The 22,374-nt window shown below is 47.3% G+C and overlaps 1 protein-coding gene across 1 annotated transcript in view; it reads left to right on the top strand.

The window, feature by feature from the left end:
- Window positions 1-22,374, top strand: part of EPHB1 (EPH receptor B1) — a 285,588-nt gene that overhangs the window by 152,171 nt on the left and 111,043 nt on the right. The window contains exon 5 of the mRNA XM_073803646.1: window positions 18,010-18,345. Coding sequence (XP_073659747.1) covers window positions 18,010-18,345 — 336 coding nt within the window. The remainder of the gene's footprint in view (window positions 1-18,009; window positions 18,346-22,374) is intronic.

The following is a 22,374-nucleotide window of genomic DNA, read 5'->3' as shown; positions in this document are numbered from 1 at the left end:
TGAAATTCCAACAGGGGTCACAGATAAGCAAGAGTCGTAGGGTAAGCTGCTTCTTGGAGCGCCTGGATCTGGGTAGTGTATACATGTAGATGCAGAATTGAGGGAGCGTGACAGCAATCTGAAAGCTATTTATAACTGTCAGTGCTGTTTCAAGAAGGGTCAGCATTACCTGTGTACCTGGACTTTCACACTTCTATCATCTACAATTTCTTTTCACAGTTGTTGGACCCAAGTGGGTATAACTCTTAGGAGGCATCCTATAGCTCTAAGTTTTAAGCTAATAGCCGGGCACAGGCTCTGCTGTTTCTGCTTCAGCTCTTCCTCTTAAGAGCATTTCATCTAATGGGCATTTGGAGTCACAGATTATTAACACTCTGAGCAGCCTTCTAGGTCTTGCCACCCAAACTCCTCCCGAGTGCCAGCCTTGTCTCTCCAACAACCCTGAGAGGTAGTCGTTCCAGTTTTAGTTTTCTGAATATTTGTGATGACGGACAGCTGATATATTTTGCAGGGCAGCTCCACTCCACTGTTAGGCACCCATCACCCATCACTGTAAGAGAGGTTTTCTGGACCTTGGATCAGGCACTGCCTTCCTCCCAGCCTCACCATTGGTCCACCATTAAGGACCAAAGTCCTGCAGGTGGAGCCAGTGGTTCCAGTGCTTACGAAGAATTTCCCTATCCTTCCTTAATCACCTACTGTAGGCAAAGCATTGGTTAAGTTATCTACTCCCCAACACGTATGATCTCCTGAACCCCAGTGTCCTGGCAGCCTTTTCTGAATCTCACATTTATCAATACAACTCTGAAAACATGGCAGCCAGATTGAAACATATGACCCTCGCTCCCGAAAATGCAGTGGAAACTTGGTGGATTTTCTCCTGTGACTGGGATGCTGGTGATTGTTCACTTTGGTTGCAGCCTCTCGCATCGTGGGCTCCGACCGTACTTTTTGACCACTGAACATTCAAAGTTTTTGTTTGTCCCTTTAGGAAATGCTGCCCATTTGGGTCTCCCCTTTTCTGCACTTACACATGTAACTTCAGACATTTTGCCTTGTGGATTTGGGCACCATGCTCTTTCAAGTGTAGACCATTTTGAAAACTGATTTCAATGGACAAGTATTAACATAATTGTTAGGAGTGTGCGCTCTGGTGTCTGGGTTCAAACACTGCTCTGACGTTTGCCAGCTGTGTGATGAGGGGCAAGTGACAGGGCTATGTGTCTCTACCTTCTCATTCAAAAAGTGGGTATAGTATTAGTGTCTGCCTCACTGTGTCGTCAAGGGTCTAAATGGAGTAATGCTATTTAGAACAGTGTTTGGCATTGTTCAAACAGGAAGCATTCAATGAAAGTAAGATATTTTATTTTACTACTATTATTGGAGTTGCTTACCCTACTTTTGTGCTATGTTCAAAGCAGCTAAAATCCAAGCGCTGGAATTAACATTTTGCTAACATTTCTTCCTTCAGTACACAAGTATCTGTGTACTTTTTTCAGTTTCCATTCTTAAAACCTAGGTATACTCTTTATATTCTTTTTCTCTAAAAGCTCATACATTTTAAAAAGAAACAGTGTCATGTGGCCATATTTAGAGACCCATGCTGGTTTTTGTCATTGTTTCCTTGAGGCTCACCATGCACTGATTTAACTATGAAGTTTCAGAAGTAGGAGGGGATTGAGGTAAAATTTATTTATTTAATCTACTTTCTTCTCTATTTTGAAAATCGGAACAAAACTGTCTACCCCATGGCTCTAGGACCCTCTGTTGTCCTGAATGTTCCTTGCTGGCCTTCAGGCAATGGCTCTGATGTCTAATTTGCAGGCTCTGATCCCAGGTGGGGCTGGTCTCGGAGGGATGCTGGAATTTGATGGCAGCTGTAGCTCAGGGTCCTTAAATCTTCTCTGCTCCAATTCTCCTCCTCAAAGGAGGAGACAGTCGGAGGCAGGTGGCTGTGCAACCTCTGTGTTCTGCCAGCATCTTACCTCATCCCCAGGAAAGGAGATGCACGCTCTGAATATTCTATTCAGATCTATTCAGGTGTAGGGCTTTCTCTGTCCACTGGACTGGAAGCTGTTGACACGCTGATTTGATTTTTTATCCCCTCTGTGGCCTTACGTGGTAGGTGCCCAACATAGCCAGGTGGTAAGAGCCCTGCTCTTGGACCAGACTGGATTCTTGGCTCCTTTGCCATGGTTACTTAACCTCTCTGAACCTCTGTTCTTTTCCATAAAATGAGGATACTGTTTATTATTGTGCCAAGTTGTGATGATGTGTATACCTAACTCACTGTCAGACGTATGGTAAGGGCTCAAAAATTGTCTTTGTTTTGGTTGTTATGAATAAGGTTTGAGTCATATCTGAATTGCACGGTCCAAAATAAGAACAGAAAAAAAAGTGTGGGGAAAATGGGCATTTTAGGGCAGTTGCTTCTGGAGAGTCATCCTAGGTTGGCGGGAATCTTACACCATCACCCCTATCTCCACCCCATCACGATGTGATCACTAATCTGTGTGTTACGTGTGCAGACCACCTTGGTCCCCAGATCCTCATAGGTGGTCCCCAGCTGTGACTAAGGTCTTGGTTCCCCAAGTCCGCCTTCTTCCATCCATGTAACCCAGAATCAGATCCTGATCCAGTTCTGACACCAGAGGCCAAGCCCAAGTCCCATGGGGAGGGGGTCAGGTCTGGGACTCCCTCCTAGACCTCCAACCAGTTTCTTCTTTGCAATCACCTTTCAAAGTCACCACTGCCAATCAGTCCTGGAACAAATATGGACCCACTGCACCCCTCTGTTACTGATCATTGACCTTGTCCAGGGACTGAGTTCAGAACCTACCCTCCAACTACATTACACTGGGTGGAATCACTGGCTCCACCCCTGTTTTCATTCTCTGGACCTCCAGCTGCCATATTGGAAATGTGGCACTAGCCAACCCTTTCCCAGACCAGGACTGTGATCTTCTGTATGCCCCAGTTGGCTAAAACATGTGAATGCAGCAAGGCAGTTAGAGCCAGAGACCCACAGATGTCCCTGATGGCTTCACTTGGGTGTGACAAAGACCAAGAGCCCCAGGTATCTTTGACTCTCATCAGAGATTTAGAAGGAAGCCACTTTCAACTTAGTCTAAGGGTAGATTCTGAACACCGTCCAAGAGAGTGAAGCCCCCTGAGTGATTAGTGATCTACTCCCAACTGGAAGTATACAAAGAGGTACTGGTGATGCCTTCTGAATTGTGCGGGAGGTTGGGTGAAGTGGAAAGAAATGAGTCTCATAGTCAGTGTTGGGCATGTCCATGCTGTCTGAATTATGTGTGGCATCGGACCAGGACAATAGCATTTTATTTAATTAATTTATTTATTTATTTTTCCGGTACGCGGGGCTCTCGCTGCTGTGGCCTCTCCCGTTGCGGAGCACAGGCTCCAGACGCGCAGGCTCAGTGGCCATGGCTCACGGGCCCAGCCGCTCTGCGGCATGTGTGTTCTTCCCAGACCGGGGCACGAACCCGTGTCCCCTGCATCGGCAGGCGGACTCTCAACCACTGCGCCACCAGGGAAGCCCCAGGACAATAGCATTTTAGAGTAATTTATTTTGAAACTCTGTGTTGGTCTTCTGAGAAACTTTCCACACAATTGACTGTAAAGTGTCCAGCTGGAGCCAGACAACTGAGAACTGTTATGACAGGGGGTTGGCTGTGGGCTTAAAGTCTGGACTCCCCAATGGGTAAAAGATCACGGATGACTTTGCAGAGAGAGAGCAGGCTGCAGTCTGAAGTCAACTGTGGAAGGACCAGGATTCCCTCCAGCTTGTGCCAGAGACCACCTCTGCCCCACTCAATCAAGGTGCTCTGACTCTGAAACCACATTAAGAAGGGGGGCTTGTCTCAGGGGTTGATGGGTAGAGGGCCAGAAGCCACTTGGACACAGAGGTGGCTCTGTCCTCCATCCCCATCCTGTGGAGAGAAGGTTGGGGCAATGGTGTGTGTCTTCCCACCCACCTCTCGTGACTGTGGGCTTAGACTTGCCAAGAGATGCCCAAGGTGGCCTTTTGAGCAGCCCCTCTGGGGCTCATCTCACAAGCTCTGTTCATCTTGGAAATGGCAATAAAGGAAGCTCCACATTGCAGCGTGAAGTGAGGCCAGCATGACAGCTGTGCAGTGAGATGTGCCTTGGTGCAGGCTGTCTCTGTTGGTGGGTGATTGGGGGCCGGGGGGGCAGGTGGGCCATGGAAAGCCATGGTCACCACCAAGCCCTACCAGTGCTCAGTGAGCAGAGATAGAAAGCAACTCTGTTACTCCAGAGAGGGTGCTGTTTGCTGGCCAGCACAGGGGAACTTGCTTATGAGGTGAGAATTCACTCTCCCTGTGAGCAAAGGGCAGGCTTTGTGCCAGTGCCTGTCAACTGTGGAAGGACGAGGGCTTCCTGGTCCTTCCAGGGCTGTAGGCAGCTCTGATGAGGTTAGCCATGCCTGTACCTGTACCCCCTGCATGGGGAAGGCTGTGCACCACCACGGCCTAGGGCAGAGGCCTCTTCCGAGTGAACCCCAAGTGCTGTGTGCCTGGTGCTCCCCGACACAGCCCACAACCGACTGGAACAGGAACATAAGCGCCTAACATAATAGCTGATGCTGATTAAGCCCCTGACATGGAGTTTCTCAATTAACCTCACAGAATATAAGATAGCTACCTCTGTTATTCCTAATTTATAGATGAGAGAACTGAGGCCTGGCAGGGCTAGTACCCTAGCTCACACATTTGAGAGTGTCAGGGCCCGATTTCTGCCCAGAACTGATGGGTTCAGGGCTCCCTACCCGCAGTGCTGGACTGTATCCCTCAGGAAGGAGTACGGTTGCCTCTGAGCTGGCCCGACAGCACAGTAATGCTGATGTCTGCTTGAGACAGTGAAGGATTGCATTTCATTGGTCAAGATTCCCCATGTGATCTCTGTGGAAGTGGTTGGGAAATGTGTCTTCAGTGAGACTGGGGAAGAGAGGAGAGTTGGTGTGGTGGTGGAGGGGAGATGGCAGAGGGGGGGAGCAGGGGGATGGGGGGAGGGAGGGGAAGAGCAACCTCTGCTGTGTTATACAGTTCCCCATAGGTGGGCATTTGGGCCAACACAGTGTTTCACTAATACGAACAATACTGCCATGAAAACGCTCAGACATACCTTGGGGGCACATAAGCCTGTATTTGTGGAGGAAATTCACCTAGAAATAGAATTGCTGGGTTACTGGGCACATACACTCAGAAAGCCAATCAATACCACCAAAGTGCTTCCCCAGAAGACTGGACCAAGTGACATGCCTACCAGTGGTGTACATCTTGCTTCCCCACTGGCAGTCCAAGCTGGATGTTATCAAGACTTCTGGCTTTTGCCAATTTGACTGACCTCCTAGTAATTTTGATGGTATTTCCCTCATTATAAATTAGTGTTTTTCATATATTGACCAATTTATTTTGTCTTCTGGGAATTGACTGTTCATAACATTTGCCCTTTTTCTATTTTTAAAAATTGATTTCTAGATGCCTATTAATTATATGTGACATCTTGCCCCCCAGCCCTGTACTTATTTTTAACTCTATTTATAAGTGTATTTGTTGGCATTATCGAGGTTTTTAATTTTTGAGCTCATACCTGACCACCTTTCTGTTTCTGGTTTTGAGGATTTGTGTCTTGACTTTTTGCCTGGGTTTTGTATATGTCCTCCCCACTCTAAGGTATAAAAACACTCTCATATTTTATTTTAGATCTTTATATAGAGTTTATTTTTAGCCCCTTCCTCCATCTAAAATTTATTTTTGTGTAAGATGTGATATTGGTATTCTTATTTCTCTTATTAAAAATAACATCCCGGGGCTTCCCTGGTGGCGCAGTGGTTAAGAATCTGCCTGCCAATGCAGGGGACATGGGTTTGAGCCCTGGTCTGGGAAGATCCCACATGCCATGGAGTAACTAAGCCCATGCACCACAACTACTGAGCCTGTGCTCTAGAGCCTGTGAGCCACAACTACTGACCCCACGTGTGTCAACTACTGAAGCCTGTGTGCCTAGGGCCTGTGTTCCGCAACAAGAGAAGCCACTGCAATGAGAAGCCTGCACACAACGAAGAGTAGCCCCCACTCACCACAACTAGAGAAAGTCCACACACAGCAATGAAGACCCAGCGCAGCCAAAAATAAATAAATAAATTTATTAAAAAATTAACATCCTGTGAGCTCCATCTGAATTGTCCAAAATGTTAGTGAGATAACTCTTTTATTACCTACTAAGTGACTGTACAGACTTATCTTTATTCTTTCCCATTGATTGTTTAGTCTTTCCTGGCACCAGTTCTAAGCTGTTCTAAAGATAGTAGCTTTATTGTATGTTTCAATAACTGGTAAACCAAGTCTGTACATATTATTCATTGTCAAAATATCTTGCCAATTGTGAAACATTTTTATCTTCAAGATGAGCTTTGAAATCAGCTTGGCACAGCTCATTAATCAATCCTACTACATTGGGATTGGGATAGCATTGACTAGAGAGATTACTTTGGAGATGACTATCATATTTATGATGTGCATCTCTTCATCCAGGAGCATGTGTTCGAGTCTTCTTTTGTGCCCTTAAGTAAAGTTTTATAGTTGTCTCCATACAAGTGTTATGCAGGTCTGGTGAGATTTAATTCTACATATTTTATGGGTTTTGTGGTATTGAGAATAGGTAACTTTTTTCATTGTATTTTCAAAGAGGTTATGATTATTGTTAGCAGATGACTTCCTGGTGGTGGGAGTAGTGAGCTTCCCATCACTGGAGGAATCAAACAGAGGCTGGCCAACCAGGTAGGGACTGTAGAGGGCATTCACCACCAGGGACACACTCTGACCTCCAAGGTTCCTTCCCATGCCAAGAATGAGTGTGTCTATGAAGTGTCAGAATCAGGACTTGCTTTTGATGACCCAAACCTTTCTGGGAGGTATACCTGCCTTTTCAATTTCTCTTTTTGTTCCCTTAACCTTAAATTGTTATCTTTGGATTCTGGGCCTTTTCTGTACACCTGGAAAAAGACAGTACAAGTCTCTTTTAGAACCATATACAGCAGTGCTGGGAGACTCTTCTGTGTATTCCCAGGGAAAATTAAATGAATAATCCATGACTATGTAACCCATAGTCTCTTCCCAGCTGTTTTCTTGATGCCATTCTGTTATACAGCCTCTAAAAAAGATGGAGAATTATGACAACTGGAAAAATTCTGCCACACGGTGAGGGGCTTTTTGTCATTTGTGAAGAACTGTGGAGATGCAGGAGTCCTTTATGGGCACCACACTCTCTCTGTGGATGGTGGAGAGAGCTACTGCTTATCCTGCAGTAGCCTTGAGGCCTTATCCCAGCTACCACCCCTGCATGCTGTAGGGGCTTCTCCAGTCTGGCCCAGATGGTTATTTTCTTTTAAAAACTACCTTGGAAGATCCTTGCCCTTCTCTCTTTAGTACCTAGTATCTGAGAGTTCAGAGTAGGCTCTGTGCCGAGAGGAGTTCAGAGGAGTTGAGATGCTTTACCTGCAAAGCTTCCATCAAGTGTGTGACCCTCATCCTTGACAGGCCTTGGCCTAGTGACTGCCAACTGTACCTCAAGACACATAGGATCAGTTTCCTTGTTCTAGATTTCTTTCCTGATTTCAGTCTCCACACTGGCACCAGCCTGGGGGAAATTACCAAGCTCTGGGTTGAGTCAGGACATGCTAAATCAAATGAGTTGTTTGGGGTGATTCAGCGTTTGAGTTTGCATCAAGTAAGAATGATATTCCAAAACAAGGTGCTCTGTGGGAGACCCTGCCCAAGAACGGTCTATCCTTCTGTTGTGCCAAAGACTGAAGTGTGTCCCAAAGTCCTTTGACTTCAAGAAGAATCTGACTGGCTTATACTGTTGCCTCTGGTGGCAGCAAACACCTTACAGCCTTCCTGGCAGGTTGTGACCTAGTGTATGGATCTTTCAGCAGGATGATCTATGGGGATTCTTTCTCTCAGGGACTACCTGAATCCCGCAGAGAAAGAATCCCAGTCTGGGGTGGGAGCCCTGTGTAGAAGCCTGGTAGATCCCATAGAGAAGATCTGCCTGGGGCCTCAAAAGCCTTAGGCAGGAAGATGTGGTCAGAGGGCCTTCAGGTCAAATGTTCTGGACAGCGTCTTTTATTCACTGTACAGGTGTGCACGTGGTCACTCTTTCTCTGCTGGAAGGTGCATGGATGGGCAGGGATTCCTGGGTAACTATACTGAATAGTCTTTAATGCATGTGGAGCATACTAAGATACACTATGGCTTCAACGTATATTCTGCCATTTGATTCTCCCATAAGTAGGAAGAAGGCAGGGACCCTGCATGTCCCTGCAGCATGGTGCCTGGCCTGCTCAGGGCCTGGGGATGTGTCTCTACCAGTCTTGTCAGTCAGTGGCTTGTGTGACAGCTGTGCAGGTGCCCACCTCCCCTGCAGACTTTGAGCTCCTCAGGGTAGACGCCAGGGAATTTTTCATACCATAATCTTACATACGGGGCTTAGCACACTGTAGGGTCTCAGCAACACAGATGGATTGATCAGTCAAGAATCCATGAAAGATTAGGCTCAGAGAGCATGAGTGACCTGCCTAAAGTCACAAAGCTGGCACTCAGCCCGATTTTCTTTGTGAGTCCAGTGGATCTTTCACCACTTCTGAAAGCCCTGGAGGCCACATTTCAGGGCCAGGAAGGAGGTCTTGATGGGCAGGTCTTTAAGAGGACATGACCTCTAGCTTTCCTTGACTTGGAGTGTCCCCAAGGAATCTGCAGGGGGTGTCATGTCCAAGCTCCCCTCTCTCTGGCCTCACTTTGGGCCACAAATAGAAGATTCCACCTTCTATCCCTCCCTCACACAGACAGTGACGCAAGATGGCTGTCAGCCATTCCTGCTGAGATACACTGCCTCTTGGGGTGCAGGGCCCTCAGCCATCCTCCAAGGGCTCCTGCAGCCCTGGGGAAACCTACATGCTCAGGCTTTGGCTTAGGCCAGGTGGAGGGGCTGTCTCTTTTCCCACAAAGTGAAACTCACCCCCTTCTCTCCCAGGCAATTAGCTCCATAGAAGCAGGAGAAACAAGAATTATTTTCTACAAACATTGGTGTTTGGTGAAATGTGTAACACTGGGTTCTTTGATGCTCCTGAAATCCCTCTCAGCGGGGTCTCTCCTTGTTTTGACTAGTCATTTCTTCTTATTACTAACTCTTATAATTAGGAGAATTGCCTGAGTACAGGACCAGTGTTTCCAAGACCCTAAAGAGCAACAGACTCAGACGTGCTCAGCAAGGCCCTGGAACCACGGTTGCCCTGTTCCTATAGGGAAACTACTGAAACGGTTCAGGAACAAGAGCTTCCTGCCTCCACAAGGGACCTACCCCCTACCCCCCAGCACCTGGCTACATTTGCATTACACTTGCACCTTGCACCCTTAGGTGCCTCCACCCTAGGGGGAAGAGTAATTAAGAGTGCACTTCGGAACCATTCAAGCCTGTACTCAAGTCTTGATTCCAGCATTCACCCACCACATGATTTAGGCAAGTTATTTAATGGCTCTGAGCTACAGTTTCCTTATATGTAAAATGGGGATAATAGTTCCTACACCATGGGATATTGGGAAAATGGGATTTCATTAAGTTATGTAACAAAATGCCTATGATAGTACTTTGCATAGAGGGTTTGTTGTTAAAATGAAATTCACAATTCCATGTAGAACTCCACTGAAAAGGAAACCACAGCCATCTCTCTGATCTTTTAGATGATCTTTGTAGAAATCTATTCTAGGCAAACTACCAAAATTACTCACTCACTCAGTGGCATGAAGCAAATGAGTTCCACCCAATCAAAGCCTTGTCCTCCTGACATCCATGCAGATGGCACAGGTGTCTACCCCCAGGAAGACTATGTCCCTGGGGTTCATTTTAAACTGGTTCAAAAGGTGACATAAAGTTGTCTCTGGGAACATTGAGATCTGAGGGCAGTTAGGAAAAGTAAAGCAACATGACTGCTCCAGGTTTCAATGTCCTCTCTTCCTTTCTCCAGCGGGGACAGCCTACATTTTGAGAGGAGTAACCGGCGTACCTGAGCTTACAAAGGGACAGACATGACTCAGTTTTCCGGTCCTGTGCCTCAGGCCCCCAGCACAGCTCCTTCTTTGGAAAAGACACCTCAGGACTTCAGACACTACCATTTTCACATTGAGCAAAACAGTGTTCTAATTGTCTGGTGCTCATCCCTCACAAATTATAGATAATCCTTGATCAGTTTTTCCCAAAGATCCCAAGCCCCTCTCAGCTTCCACTATTGAATGGAGGGTGCCTCAGCGGTCTGTTCATTTGATGCCGCTGCTCTCCACCAGGTCCCTAATAACTTACTCTTGGTTTCCTGATATGGCAAGTAGTCATACACCCCACCCCCTTAATGACAAAACTTTACAACCCCTGTTGTCGAAGACCCTTGTTATTGTGGTGTTATTGGTGCCTGACAGAGAAGCTTTGGGAACTGCCCACTGCCATCCAGGGAACCCCAGTGAAAGTGGGGGTGCTCAGGCTCATATGCTCCTCTCCAAGGTGCTGAACCTGCACGACACACCACGTCACAAACCTTTCCTCTAGCATAGCGGTCACTCTTGTCCAATCTCTCCCAGGAAGTCTACAGCAAGTGAAGGAATGGTGGAAGAGGAATTGGTGTCTCAGGAGGGAAAGAGAAATGGAGAGAGAGAGAGAGAGAGAGAGAGAGAGAGAGAGCTGAACTTAGTCTGAAGAGTGTCAAAGCTACACGTGGCAGCCAGAGAGAATAAAGAGATGTCCTTTGTTTTGACATTGTTTTCAATAAACAAGTTACCAAAGAAGGAACCACAGCTGAACATGAAGTTGACCTCATGTTTATTTGGTAACTCTACAGCCTTTCTGACATTCACAAACTTTCCCCTTTTTGGCTTATGTTACCCTCCAACCCATCCTGCTTTCAGCCCTGTATGCTGTATTGAGGGCAAAGGCGTAACCACCAACCTGACTTAGTTTCCTGCATACTTTGCCTATATATAAAACCTCTTCAGACCTTCATAGCCCCCATTTCCATGTCTGCCTCTTCTCCCTGATTCCTATCTATTTCTCTATAAAATCTCAAAGACCTTTATTCTTCCCTAGGAAGACTTCCAATCACTCAGACATGGTTCCTTAAAGTAGCTATGTCACAGTGAGCAGTGAGTAAAGAGATGTCCTGATAGTACTATCACTTTTGATAACCAGTCCTGGACCACTCCTCACATGTCTTCCTTGCCCCTCACAACACACTTTTTTTTGCCATATCTATCCCTGATATTATTTTCTGATCTCCCTTTCTCTCCTTTCTTAATCCTCAGCCCACATTAAAATATGCAAACCACATATTTCCAAACTAAAATCTTGACTCTTCTCAGCCATGAGAACACTGTTTCTGCATTCAAGAGTCTTGAGTATCAAATGTCCTTTTTGGCTCATTCACAAATCCTATCTCAACCCTTTCTCCTAAAGGAAGATTGCGTAGAGAACACAGTTTGCTGTAGGAGTATAAAGGTGGGGTTTCCCTGCCAGAAGGAAGGAGAATAAGCAAGACCAGATACTGGTCAAAGCCAGACAGCCTCTCAGAAGGCCAGAAAGCAGGTGTATAGATGTACACAGAGGTTCTGAGCCCAGGAGGTAAAAAGAGCTGGAACCATTCTGGAGACACAGCCCTATACTCAAGACTAGGGCTCTACCTAGGATGTGCTTGCAAGGGTTAGGTGTCCCAGAGGGTATAGACTAGAGCAGAAAGCCTTCAGGGTGTTTCTCCCCAAGTACAACTCCAATCTTGTAGGCAGGATGCCCAGACACCATCTCTAAAAATTTTTTCTTCATTGATCTTGTCATTCCTCAAACATCCGTTTGTAACTCTTTGTGTCTGTATCACTTGCTTTGACACTTAACTGTATGTGCCCACAATTCCCAGTACTCTGTAGGTCAGGGTTCTTGCCTCATTAATAAACATATGGGTTCCTCTTATCTTCATGGATGTCAGCATAGGTCTGGGCAGCAGGGTTTCTGCTCAAGGAACAAGTGGTTGAATTAGATTAATCTTAGTTCAACGAGTGGGTCAACCAGATCATCCAATAATGACAATACTAATAATAATAGCAGCTGACATTAACTGAGTTTTTCTGGGTACCAACCATATAGCTAAACTCCTTGGACTTACTAGCTCATTAAATCCTCAAAACTACCATTTTTCAGATGAGAAAATTAAGGCTTAGAAGTTCACATCCCTAAGTTTTGCCAACAAGAGAATATTTTTTTAACTTTGTTGCTGTGAACACTTAGGAGGTTTGTTGGTTGGTTTCAGAGACCTCTCAGAGTCTCTGGAAACAAGTATATGTTCAAGTACATGTTCATTTTTCTCAGGAAAATCTTCGTTGCTCTCATCAGATTCTTCAATGGGTCATGCACACAAAAGGGATGGCCTCATCTGTGGCCTTATGCAGAGCAGTTCAATTCCAGCCTGCACGAGGAGCCTCCCAGGAGAGCATTGCCTCGCTGTGATTGTCACCCTCACCTGCTCCCCATGGGGAGGGGTACAAGGACACAGACCCTGGCAGCAGCAATGCACAGTTAGCTGGACACTGCCTGCTCTATACCTCGGACCAGCCAGAAATTCACATCTAAATTCTCAAACCAGGATGTTGGCTTTATTAAGATTCCTAATAAAGAAATTGGCTTCTGGGGCTTCCCTGTCTTCAGCAGATTTTCCCTTTGATTACTCAAGAGTGCTCTTATTTCCAGCTTTATGCCTACAAATAAACTCAACTACTCTCTCCCACCCACCCTGTCTCTCGATTCTTTAAAAAAAATCATCTGGCCCAAAGCACATTAAGAAGCAGGAGATTCTATCTCAATGTGACAACACTTGGGCTAGCCCTATGGCTCTAGAAGGATCATTTCTGCTTAACTCTTTGAAGTCCCAACGCCATCCATGCTCCATGCAGTCTGAGCCAACCTCTCAGGAACATCCTGGAAGACCCTGGAGACCCATCCCTACAACCCAGAATCCACCCTGTTCCTTCCACCCAGACAGAGGATCACAGCTCAGCAGTTTTCCCATCCTTTAAAAGGACTGAGTTTTCCTAGCCCTTTCATCAGGAAGCTTTCATCAGTAGTAACCGTGGCAACAGATCAGAGAGGCTTCAAAAAGCCTGTCTGTATGTAATTAAGAAAAACGAGGACACGGACGAGAGAGCAGGGAGTTTAGACAAGGAGACCTTGGCTCTGAGCCCTGCCAGTGTACTTCCCGAGGGCTTCTGAGGACGGAGAAAGCAGATTTTCTTCTCCCTCTGGCCTCCCTCTCCACTCCCCCTTTAAAGTTTTGGTTTGCTGGTCTCAATTGGCCTCCTTCCTGAGGATGTTGCTGGGGACCCCAGTGCTGGCCAAACACTCTCTGCAGGGGGAGGGCCCCAAACCCAGGGGATGCAGCCTAGATGGGTAGGAAATGGCCCTAGCACTTCCTCTAGGGAGATTTATTTGGAGGCCAGATCTGCTCTCTGGTTAGACTCTTTGTTCAGGCACAGGAGAGACTAGGCTGCCTACTTGCAGCAATGCATCCTTGTCATCAGGACAATGGAGCACAAACTTGAGGACAATCATTGTTTTAGCTGCCCAGACACTGGGCCTGGCTTGCCTGGCCTGGACGAAGCCTCGTGGGAAAAGGGACAGGAGCAAGCATTGTGGGGAGGCAATCTGAGCCTGGGGATGGCTTTATTTCCTGACACTTATTCTCATCTGGAACCATCTCCTTTATCTCTGTGTTTCCTTTTTTCCTGTCAGTTTTTTCTCTCCATGTAAGCTCCATGGGAGTAGGAGCTTGTCTGGCTTGCTTTTTCCTATTTCCCAAGTGCCCAGAACAGTGCAAGAGTATTTATTAAAAGAGTGAGTGAGTGAACAAATGAATAATGAATTGGGTTCTAGCCATCGTTTGTGGCCCAGACTTGGGTCACTTCCACAAGTATGTGCTGGGAGCCCAGGCACCGTGCAGGTTCTCCGAGCTCTCTGAGTCTGCTCTCCAGGGAAGGCTCTTAATGTCTGTTCCTGCTCCTTGGAAGGAAAGGATTCAGATTTATGCAGCCTTGGACTCGGCAACCACGGCTCCCACAGAGCCCTGTTCATGCCCCACAGATGCATTTGCTCTGGAGTGCAGCCATGAATGAGGGGTGGTTGCTTCATATGAAGCCTGTTTTTAAATAAACTTGAAAAATTCTTCTTGGAAACCCACTGCTTTTCTTCTTGAGTGGGAAGCAAATGAACAGACATGGAGAAAGTATTGACCAGGGTTGTTCTCACCCAGCTGCCATGGGCACCAATGGATCAGGGACGGGGCAGCTCCTTACCTGCCACTTTATCTCACCAAAGCCTTTACCATTCAGGGGCACAAGCGGGGTCCTCCCTGCTGCTGCTGCTGCATCCTCTCTCAGCCCCACCACAGGGCATCATGTCTCATGCTGGAGAGGGGTGCACACGTGTGACCTGAAGCCTTGCACACTGCGTAGAGGTTGAAAACTGGTGGAATGGGGCCTCTTCCAGGCAAAATGCTGAGCGTAAGAATCATGGAGACTAACCAGCCACCAGCCCCTGCTCACCAGGAGGCCACAGCATGGTGAGGACATATAAGAAGAGCCCATCACAGTGCAATGGTGGATTCTGAGTTAGGCATCCAGAAATGGGCTTATGGAAGCCCAGCGCGGAGATGCATGACTCCTGGTGGAATGTGCTGGATCTGGAGGGTGAGCAGGAGTTCTTCAAGTAGATAGAAGGAAAAGAATTCCAGACAGAGGAGAAAGCACAGTGCAAAGGCTTGGCAGAAGTAAAGAGAGCTTAGTGTGCACAGGACATCACAGGAATCTTCCTGTTCGTTACAATATGAGGGTTAAGGTCCAAGGGACCAGAGATGAGATCAAAAGCAGCAAGACCACATGGGGACCTGAAGGACTTGGAAAGGAGGGTGAACTTTTGAATAATTGGGGTTTGAGTAGAAAACAGTATGAGCGCATGTACGTTTGGAACTTACACCCTGGCAGGAGAGAATGGATAGGAGAGATGGAAAGTGATGTTAGAGAATTGTTAGGAGTCTTTGCAATAGGGCAGGAAAATTGACGAGGCCCATCACTGTGAGGCAATGGAGATACAGAGGAAGGGAAAGCTCAGAGGAAAAGAGATAAGTGGACAGACTGTGTGTTGGGCTCCCACATGTGGTGACCACACAGGGAGTTGTCAGGAAGGTAAGGACTGAATTGTGTTCCCTGGATTTTTCAAGTAGGGGCCCCCCTGCCAAAAAAGGCAGGCATGGTGGTGGGGTGGGAGAGCAACCAGGCTGCAGCTGGCTGAGCAGGGAGAGAGGGAGGCCCAAAAGGGTGACTCCGCTTTGGGAAAGATTGGCTGGAGAGTAGATAGAGGACATGTAATATAGAGAAAGAAACGCCAGGTGACCATATTTTGGTTTTAAAATGGCAATGACTGGGCTTCCCTGGTGGCGCAGTGGTTGAGAGTCTGCCTGCCAGTGCAGGGGACGTGGGTTCGTGCCCCGGCCCGGGAAGATCCCACATGCCGCGGAGTGGCTGGGCCCGTGAGCCATGGCCGCTGGGCCTGCGCGTCCGGAGCCTGTGCTCCGCAACGGGAGAGGCCACAACAGTGAGAGGCCCGCGTACCACAAAAAAAAAAAAAAATGGCAATGACTTATTCACATTTAAGGGGATAAGGTGGAGTTAGGGGAGAGGGTGAAGTTGAAGTTCAAGGGAGAGAGGAGGTAACTGAAGTGGGGAGGTCTCCAAAGGGTGGCAGGGGTGGGTGGTCACTCTCCCTGTCGGTACCTGTCCCTGCTCCTCCGCCCAAGGCTGCTTTCTGAGTGATAGCCTCAAGATATCCTAAGGATGCAGCAAGATAACATGGTTAAAGGATTTACCCCATGCCTGGCATAGAGCACGCGCTTGGTGAACGTAATTATTATGATCATGAGAAACAGCGGCCTGTGGCTGAAGCTAGGCTGTCTGCTGTAACAATGAGACAGGCAGGGATGGCACTGACCACTGGGAGCTTGTGGTCTGAGTGTCATCAGTGCAAGCAAACAGACACGTCTAAGACAGGCACCCGCCGATATGACCATTTAGTGACTAATGCAGTATGAGATGAGGCTGGCCACGACCTGTAGAAGCCCACCTAGCGTGGTCCCAACTGCCCGCCCAGTACTAGTTGTGTGCTGATTCCCAAAGAGGTGGATGTTCATCCCTGGGCACATGGGTGGGGAATTCTTGGACACTATTTGCAAGACTTTAGTAAAAATGCTTCATGAATCCTGCCCTGTCACAAGCATGCATGACAGTCGTGCTTTAGCTCAGGCCTAATGGGCTTTATATAGTACAGTACTGATTTTCTTCCATGTTTTCATACAATCCGATTTAATATTTGCTTTCTGCTCTAGCTGCTTGCTGTTGACTGATTCAACACAGAATCCTTCCCTGGTGCCCCCCGACCTTGTTGTTATTCCCTCATTCTGTGTGTTGGCATTTGATTCCTGTCTCCAGCATGAATTGCCCTACACGTCTTCGTTCAGCTGGCGACAGTCACGTGCGTGAATTCTGAAAGCATTACTATCCAGAGCGGTGGCTCCAGCCGGCCCACCATTCGGGGGGGGCGGTGCTTCCAGGAGGGATCCATTTCCATCAGGTGGATACTGAAGATAAGAAGAGCTCAGCCTGGGAGCCAGAGGCTGTGATCTGCTCTGTTCTTGGGCAGGAGGTTCTCCAACTTAATCTCCAAATGCTCAGGACTGCGGCCGGCCATTAATTCGGCAGCATTTTTGCCCTCCTACTAGGGACCAGGCTTTCTAGAGTTTTGCAACAAGGCATTTCAGCCTTTGCCAGAGTGTGACCAGCAGCCATGGGCAGAACTTTCCAGAGGGAAGAGGCTGCCCTCCTTGAGTCCCTGTGAGCCAGGCTGATTTGTAGGAGAGGCAGTCTGTTCAAATGTCCTGTTGTCCGTTCATAGATTTGACTGCCAACTCTTGGAGTGTCATATCAGAGTAAGGCCAGCTCTTCCCTTAGTAGGAAAAGATAGTTTCACTAACAGGCAGCACAGGGCTATAGCTAAGAACGTGAGCTTTGGAATCAGGCAAATGTGGTGTCCATGCCAATTTTAGTTCTCATAGACAAAATGATCTATAGCCAGTCCCCATTCTCAGCATCAGTTTCCCTTTCAATAAAATTGAATTAATTATTGTACCTTCCCAATAGCGTTCTTGGGGTGGGGGGGGGGAGGCGTGTTAAATGCATGCAAAGTAGCTAGCAGAGTGTCTGGGACAAACCCCTGTGTTCTTCTAGTGTCATGGGGTCAAAAATGGTGGCTGCGTGAATTTCCTGACTTCATGCACCTAAACTTGTGCAATGTGAATATTCATCTCTCCGGGTCTTCTGGCAGCCCATCCTACAGAAAAACACTCCCAATGCCATGCACACACCACATAGATCCCAGATTGTATGAGATTTTATGCAGGATGCCTGGATATGTTGGGTCTTATGAGGGGTCACTCCTATCCCTCAACCCTTGAGCTCTACACCAATTAAGAAAAGACAAGGAATCCAATAAGAGTCCAATATACATACATGTTATTGATACTAAAGTTGCCTGGAGGATGCAGCTTGGTCTTTCGAACAGAAGGGCTTGTACCCAAGTCCTCCATCCTCCTCTCCCTTGGCACACATGATTCAAAGAAGGAAAACCCCAGTGGGGATGACTAAAAGGGGAGTGGGAGACAGGTTGTCATCTCTGTCATTTTTCCTCAGAATGGATTGAGGCATGGAGATTTGGGGCTGAGGGAGGAGAAGGGATGTGTGTATGTGATGAGAGTAGGAACACACCAAAGACAAATGGAGAGATGCTGGGGAAACTTCTATCCAACCTCACTGTCCTTTCGTTGTCTCCCTATAGGTGTGCCATCAGGTCCCCGCAATGTCATATCCATCGTCAATGAGACATCCATCATTTTGGAGTGGCACCCTCCTCGGGAGACGGGTGGGCGGGATGATGTCACCTACAACATCATCTGTAAGAAGTGCCGGGCAGACCGCCGGAGCTGCTCCCGCTGCGATGACAACGTAGAGTTCGTGCCCAGGCAGCTGGGCCTGACTGAGTGCCGTGTCTCCATCAGCAGCCTGTGGGCCCACACCCCCTACACCTTTGACATCCAGGCCGTCAATGGGGTCTCCAGCAAAAGTCCCTTCCCCCCACAGCACGTCTCCGTCAACATCACCACAAACCAAGCTGGTAAGTCTGGAGGCATCTGTGCTCCTGTCTGTCTGTCTGCGGGGCTGGCTCTTTGCCACTTCTGTGCAGGAACAAAGCTTCGGCCACACATATCCCGTTTGTCTGCCCTCAGGCCTCCTCCCAGGAGTGAAAGTATTAGGCGATGGGCATTTGTGGCCATGGAGGAAAAGGCTGTAGTGTTTCACCTCTGAGAATGAACTGCACTCTGAGGGGTTTTCTTGTGCCCAGTTCAAAAGCAAAGATGTACATCCAAGCCAGAGTACGACCCAGTGCTCTGCAACCAGCTGGGGCTCAACGAATGTCCTTGGAAGGTTGGATGGACAGATGGATGGTTGGGTAGGTGGGTGGATGGGCAGAAACACTGCACGATCTTGAGAACACCAGTGCGGCTTTATTAGCCAGCCCAGCAAAAGAAACTTCCCAGAAATCATGTGATAGTCAGTGCTGCCTTCATAGATTATTTTTCAATTAAACCCATGTAATTCAGCAGTACGTTCTCCTTTACAACTTGGTCAGATGAATGCTAAACTGTTATACAGACTTCAGATAGTTGGCAGTAGATCACTCCTGATGGCTGGTACATCCCTGTGGCATGCATAGCTCAGAACACATTTTCTTCTCTTCTCTTTATTTCTGTATCTTTTGCTCTTCTGACCTTTTCCTTTTATTACTTTTCACACCCCTTGCAACAATCCATTTCTTTTTATATCCATTTAACCAGTCCATTCATGCACTCACTCATTTGTTTATTTATTCACTCAATTATTGAGACAGTTATTCAGCATTTACTGTGTGCCAAGCTATGGATTAGACACTGTGAGGGATACAATGATACTCGGACACCATCGTTCCTCCCGTGAAACTCAATCACTGAAGAATTTCCAGGACATAGACACAAAGTACAGAGCTAAGTATTGTGTGCTGTAAACATGCAGTAAATACCAAAGGAGCTAGAGAGAAATGAGCAATCTCCCCCTTGAAGGGAAGGTGCAAGGCTGCAGAGGGGACATGAAGATCACGTCTACAGGCAACGATGGGGGTCGTGGGCAGTGGACCATGATCTTCCTTGGAATTATGGATTTTTCTCAATCAACAAATTCTAAAAGGACAGCTTGTTAGCGGAATAGCAGGACCCGAGCATTTCTTTTTGCTCCCTCTCCCTCCACATAGCCCCCAATTCTTGACCTCTTCTATTCTTCTCCATCTTTTCCTACTCCTCCTCTCCCCATCTCGAGACTCATTCTACCTCTTTTAACACCAGGCATCTTTGATGACAGATGATTCTTGGGTTTAAGCTGTCAGAACTGAGAAGAAAAAAAGGTGTCGTCAGAGAGCATGGCTATCCAGATGGCTGCGTTGTTGCTGTGAGCGTGTGTGTGTTCGTGTGTGCGTGTTTGTATGTATGCGTATGGTCACGTGTTTACATGCATACGTGTGTAGTGAGAAAATAAGAGTGGAAGTGTGGAAGCCTCCAGCTGGTGACCACAGCCCCAGTGCCATGGAGACAAAGGTTGTGACAGCCCGTCTTACTCAAAGAGAAGAGAACGGTAATTTCTGCATCATGATGAGCACATAACATGAGCAGCCTTTGTTAGCAGTATTTCCCTTGGAGAGTTTAAGGCAGAAAACTGGCTGAAATATTTTAGTGTCCCAGCTTCTGGGAATAATAATCCTTCCAGTCTGTCATGTTACGCTGGGCTTGGCTGTCTTTTCCCTCTCTCTAAGCATGTGTGAACAAACCTGCCACTTATATTGGTTTGCTTTGATTTCTGCCCCTCCCTTCCCTTCCCCTGCTATTCCCGAACCTGCCCATCTGCTTGTCTTGCCATCTGCACCTTCTCAGGCTGCCGTGGAGCTGAGGGACCAGGGCTTCTACAAGGGACCCTGCGTTACCAATATTCAAAATATTTATTTCTGTCGTTACCCGTTGGCCCCTCCAGGAACATTTCTCATGCCCTTTGTTCGCCCTCTCATGGGCCCTTTATTTTTAACCTTCCCTGATTTTGTAGTCCCAGCCCCATTGTCACTGTCCAATCTATGATTTCTCTTTGGAAATTCTGGAATTTGGGTGTCAGAAAAGTTTACAATCAACAAGGTAAGGTTGCAAGTGCTTCTTGGTGGCATATGGTTATTATAAAATAAAGGTCAAGTTAACCAGTGGTTTCTCATCGTGGGCTGTGGGGCTCTGAGGAGCACGGTGCTGTTTGGTGAGTCCACATGTGAATGCAAGTTACTTTCCACAAACAGATATTTGTTTAAAAAGATGAGAAGTTTCAAAATAAACACTTGAGCCTGTACCTCTGCAAGAAGAGTTTAGAAACATGAATGGAAGCCCCAGATTTTATAAGGGATGAAAGAGAGACTAAATAACAGGCATCATAAAATCCCTAGTGACTCACTCAGATCCATTAAGAGACAAGGTGGATGAACCCCTGTATCACCAAGAAGTCATGATATGCCTGTCCCCTTTCCAGAGCAGCCCTGGGCTCTTCCACTCTGGGCAAGATCCAGGTCAGCCTTCCCCCTTGGACCTCCAGGTATGGTGCGACCCTTGTCAGTACCTGTGGCCACATTTGTCCTACTGTTTGGGTCATGAGTAGGTAGACGGCAGGTAAATAAGTTGACCAAGAGCCGTCCTGGAATCAATCATTAAATCAACTGTTAAGTGTTTACTGCGTATATATTCCCTGCCTGGAACAGCCCAAACTGAAATGGTGGGGGGACTATTGAGTGGGTCCTGATTGAGTAATAGTTATTATTCATAGTTTGTGTCTCTTTTGAGTTGACAAACAATTTTGGAATATACAGACTCATTTGATCTTCATAATTACCCTGTGACTTGTACATTATTGTTCCCATTTTTCCTATAAGGAAGCAGAGACTTGAAGGGCTTGGGAAATCTGGGATTAGAAGGAGGGTCGGCAGGGCATCCATTCTGTTTCTCTCTTCTGTTTCCTGCCCTAAAAGGTGGGCAGTCCCTCTGGGCTCCCCATATCATAGCCTCCAAGCACAGAGGGGTTCTTCAGAGACAGCCAGTGCCATCCGGCTGAGTGGATAGCATCTCAGTGTGCAGGCTGATTACCCTTCCACAATTTTCTCTGTGACGCTGAGCCATGAAAGGCTTCCCCCTGCCTCTGGGTGAAAATGGGAGATAGGCATGTGTTTGTTGAGGGGTACAAGTTGTTCCAAGGTGAACTGGATCCTGACAATGGATATCAGGGTCACATGAGAGAAGGGTTTGGACAAGTTGTCTGCCAAGGGTTTGGGGCTTGATCTGAATGTGAGAATCTATTTTGGGAGGCTGCTCACTGCTCTGGGCTGGTTCCTCCTTTGTTTAGGAGGTATGGACAGCATCTGTGGCTGGGTGTGCCATTCTTACTGTCCAGCAGAGGCAGGATTGTCATGCTCTCCTTCCTTGGGGCTGCCCAGATGTGCCACGTTGGTGCTGCATCATGAGCCCTGCCCAACGGAGGCAGGCAGCTCATCTTAGCTGATTTAGCTACCTGACAAAAAGAGTCATGGTTGGTATCAGTCTATCAGAGAAAGTCACCAGTAGGCTTCTCTTTCTTTTTTTTTTTTTAACATCTTTATTGGGGTACAATTGCTCCACAATGGTGTGTTATTTTCTGCTTTATAACAAAGTGAATCAGCTATACATATACATATATCCCCATATCCCCTCCCTCTTGCATTTCCCTCCCACCCTCCCTGTCCCAGACCTCTAGGTGGTCACAAAGCCAGTAGGCTTCTCTTGACCCTAGGGTTTTGATCTAAGGAGATTTTGTAGTCATCTTTTGGTCCATTGGATACATATTAGGTACAGTTCTTCCCTCGGAACCAGCATGACTGGGGCACACCACAGGGTCTATGGCATCCTGAGATCCAACAAGCCTTCATTTCCTTCTGTGATGACCCCAGTCAAGTATATATACTCAAGGATCTTGTATCGCTCGGAGAGTATCAGGATGGGATTCTCATGCAGCCCATAGGCTGAGGCAGAGGACTACCATTTTTGAGCACCTCCAGTGT

The sequence above is a fragment of the Tursiops truncatus genome, chromosome 4 (genome assembly GCF_011762595.2).
Source record: "Tursiops truncatus isolate mTurTru1 chromosome 4, mTurTru1.mat.Y, whole genome shotgun sequence".
Classification (NCBI taxonomy): Eukaryota; Metazoa; Chordata; class Mammalia; order Artiodactyla; family Delphinidae; genus Tursiops; species Tursiops truncatus.
Note: the sequence above shows the minus strand (reverse complement) of the source record. Positions and strands in the feature narration are given on the sequence as shown.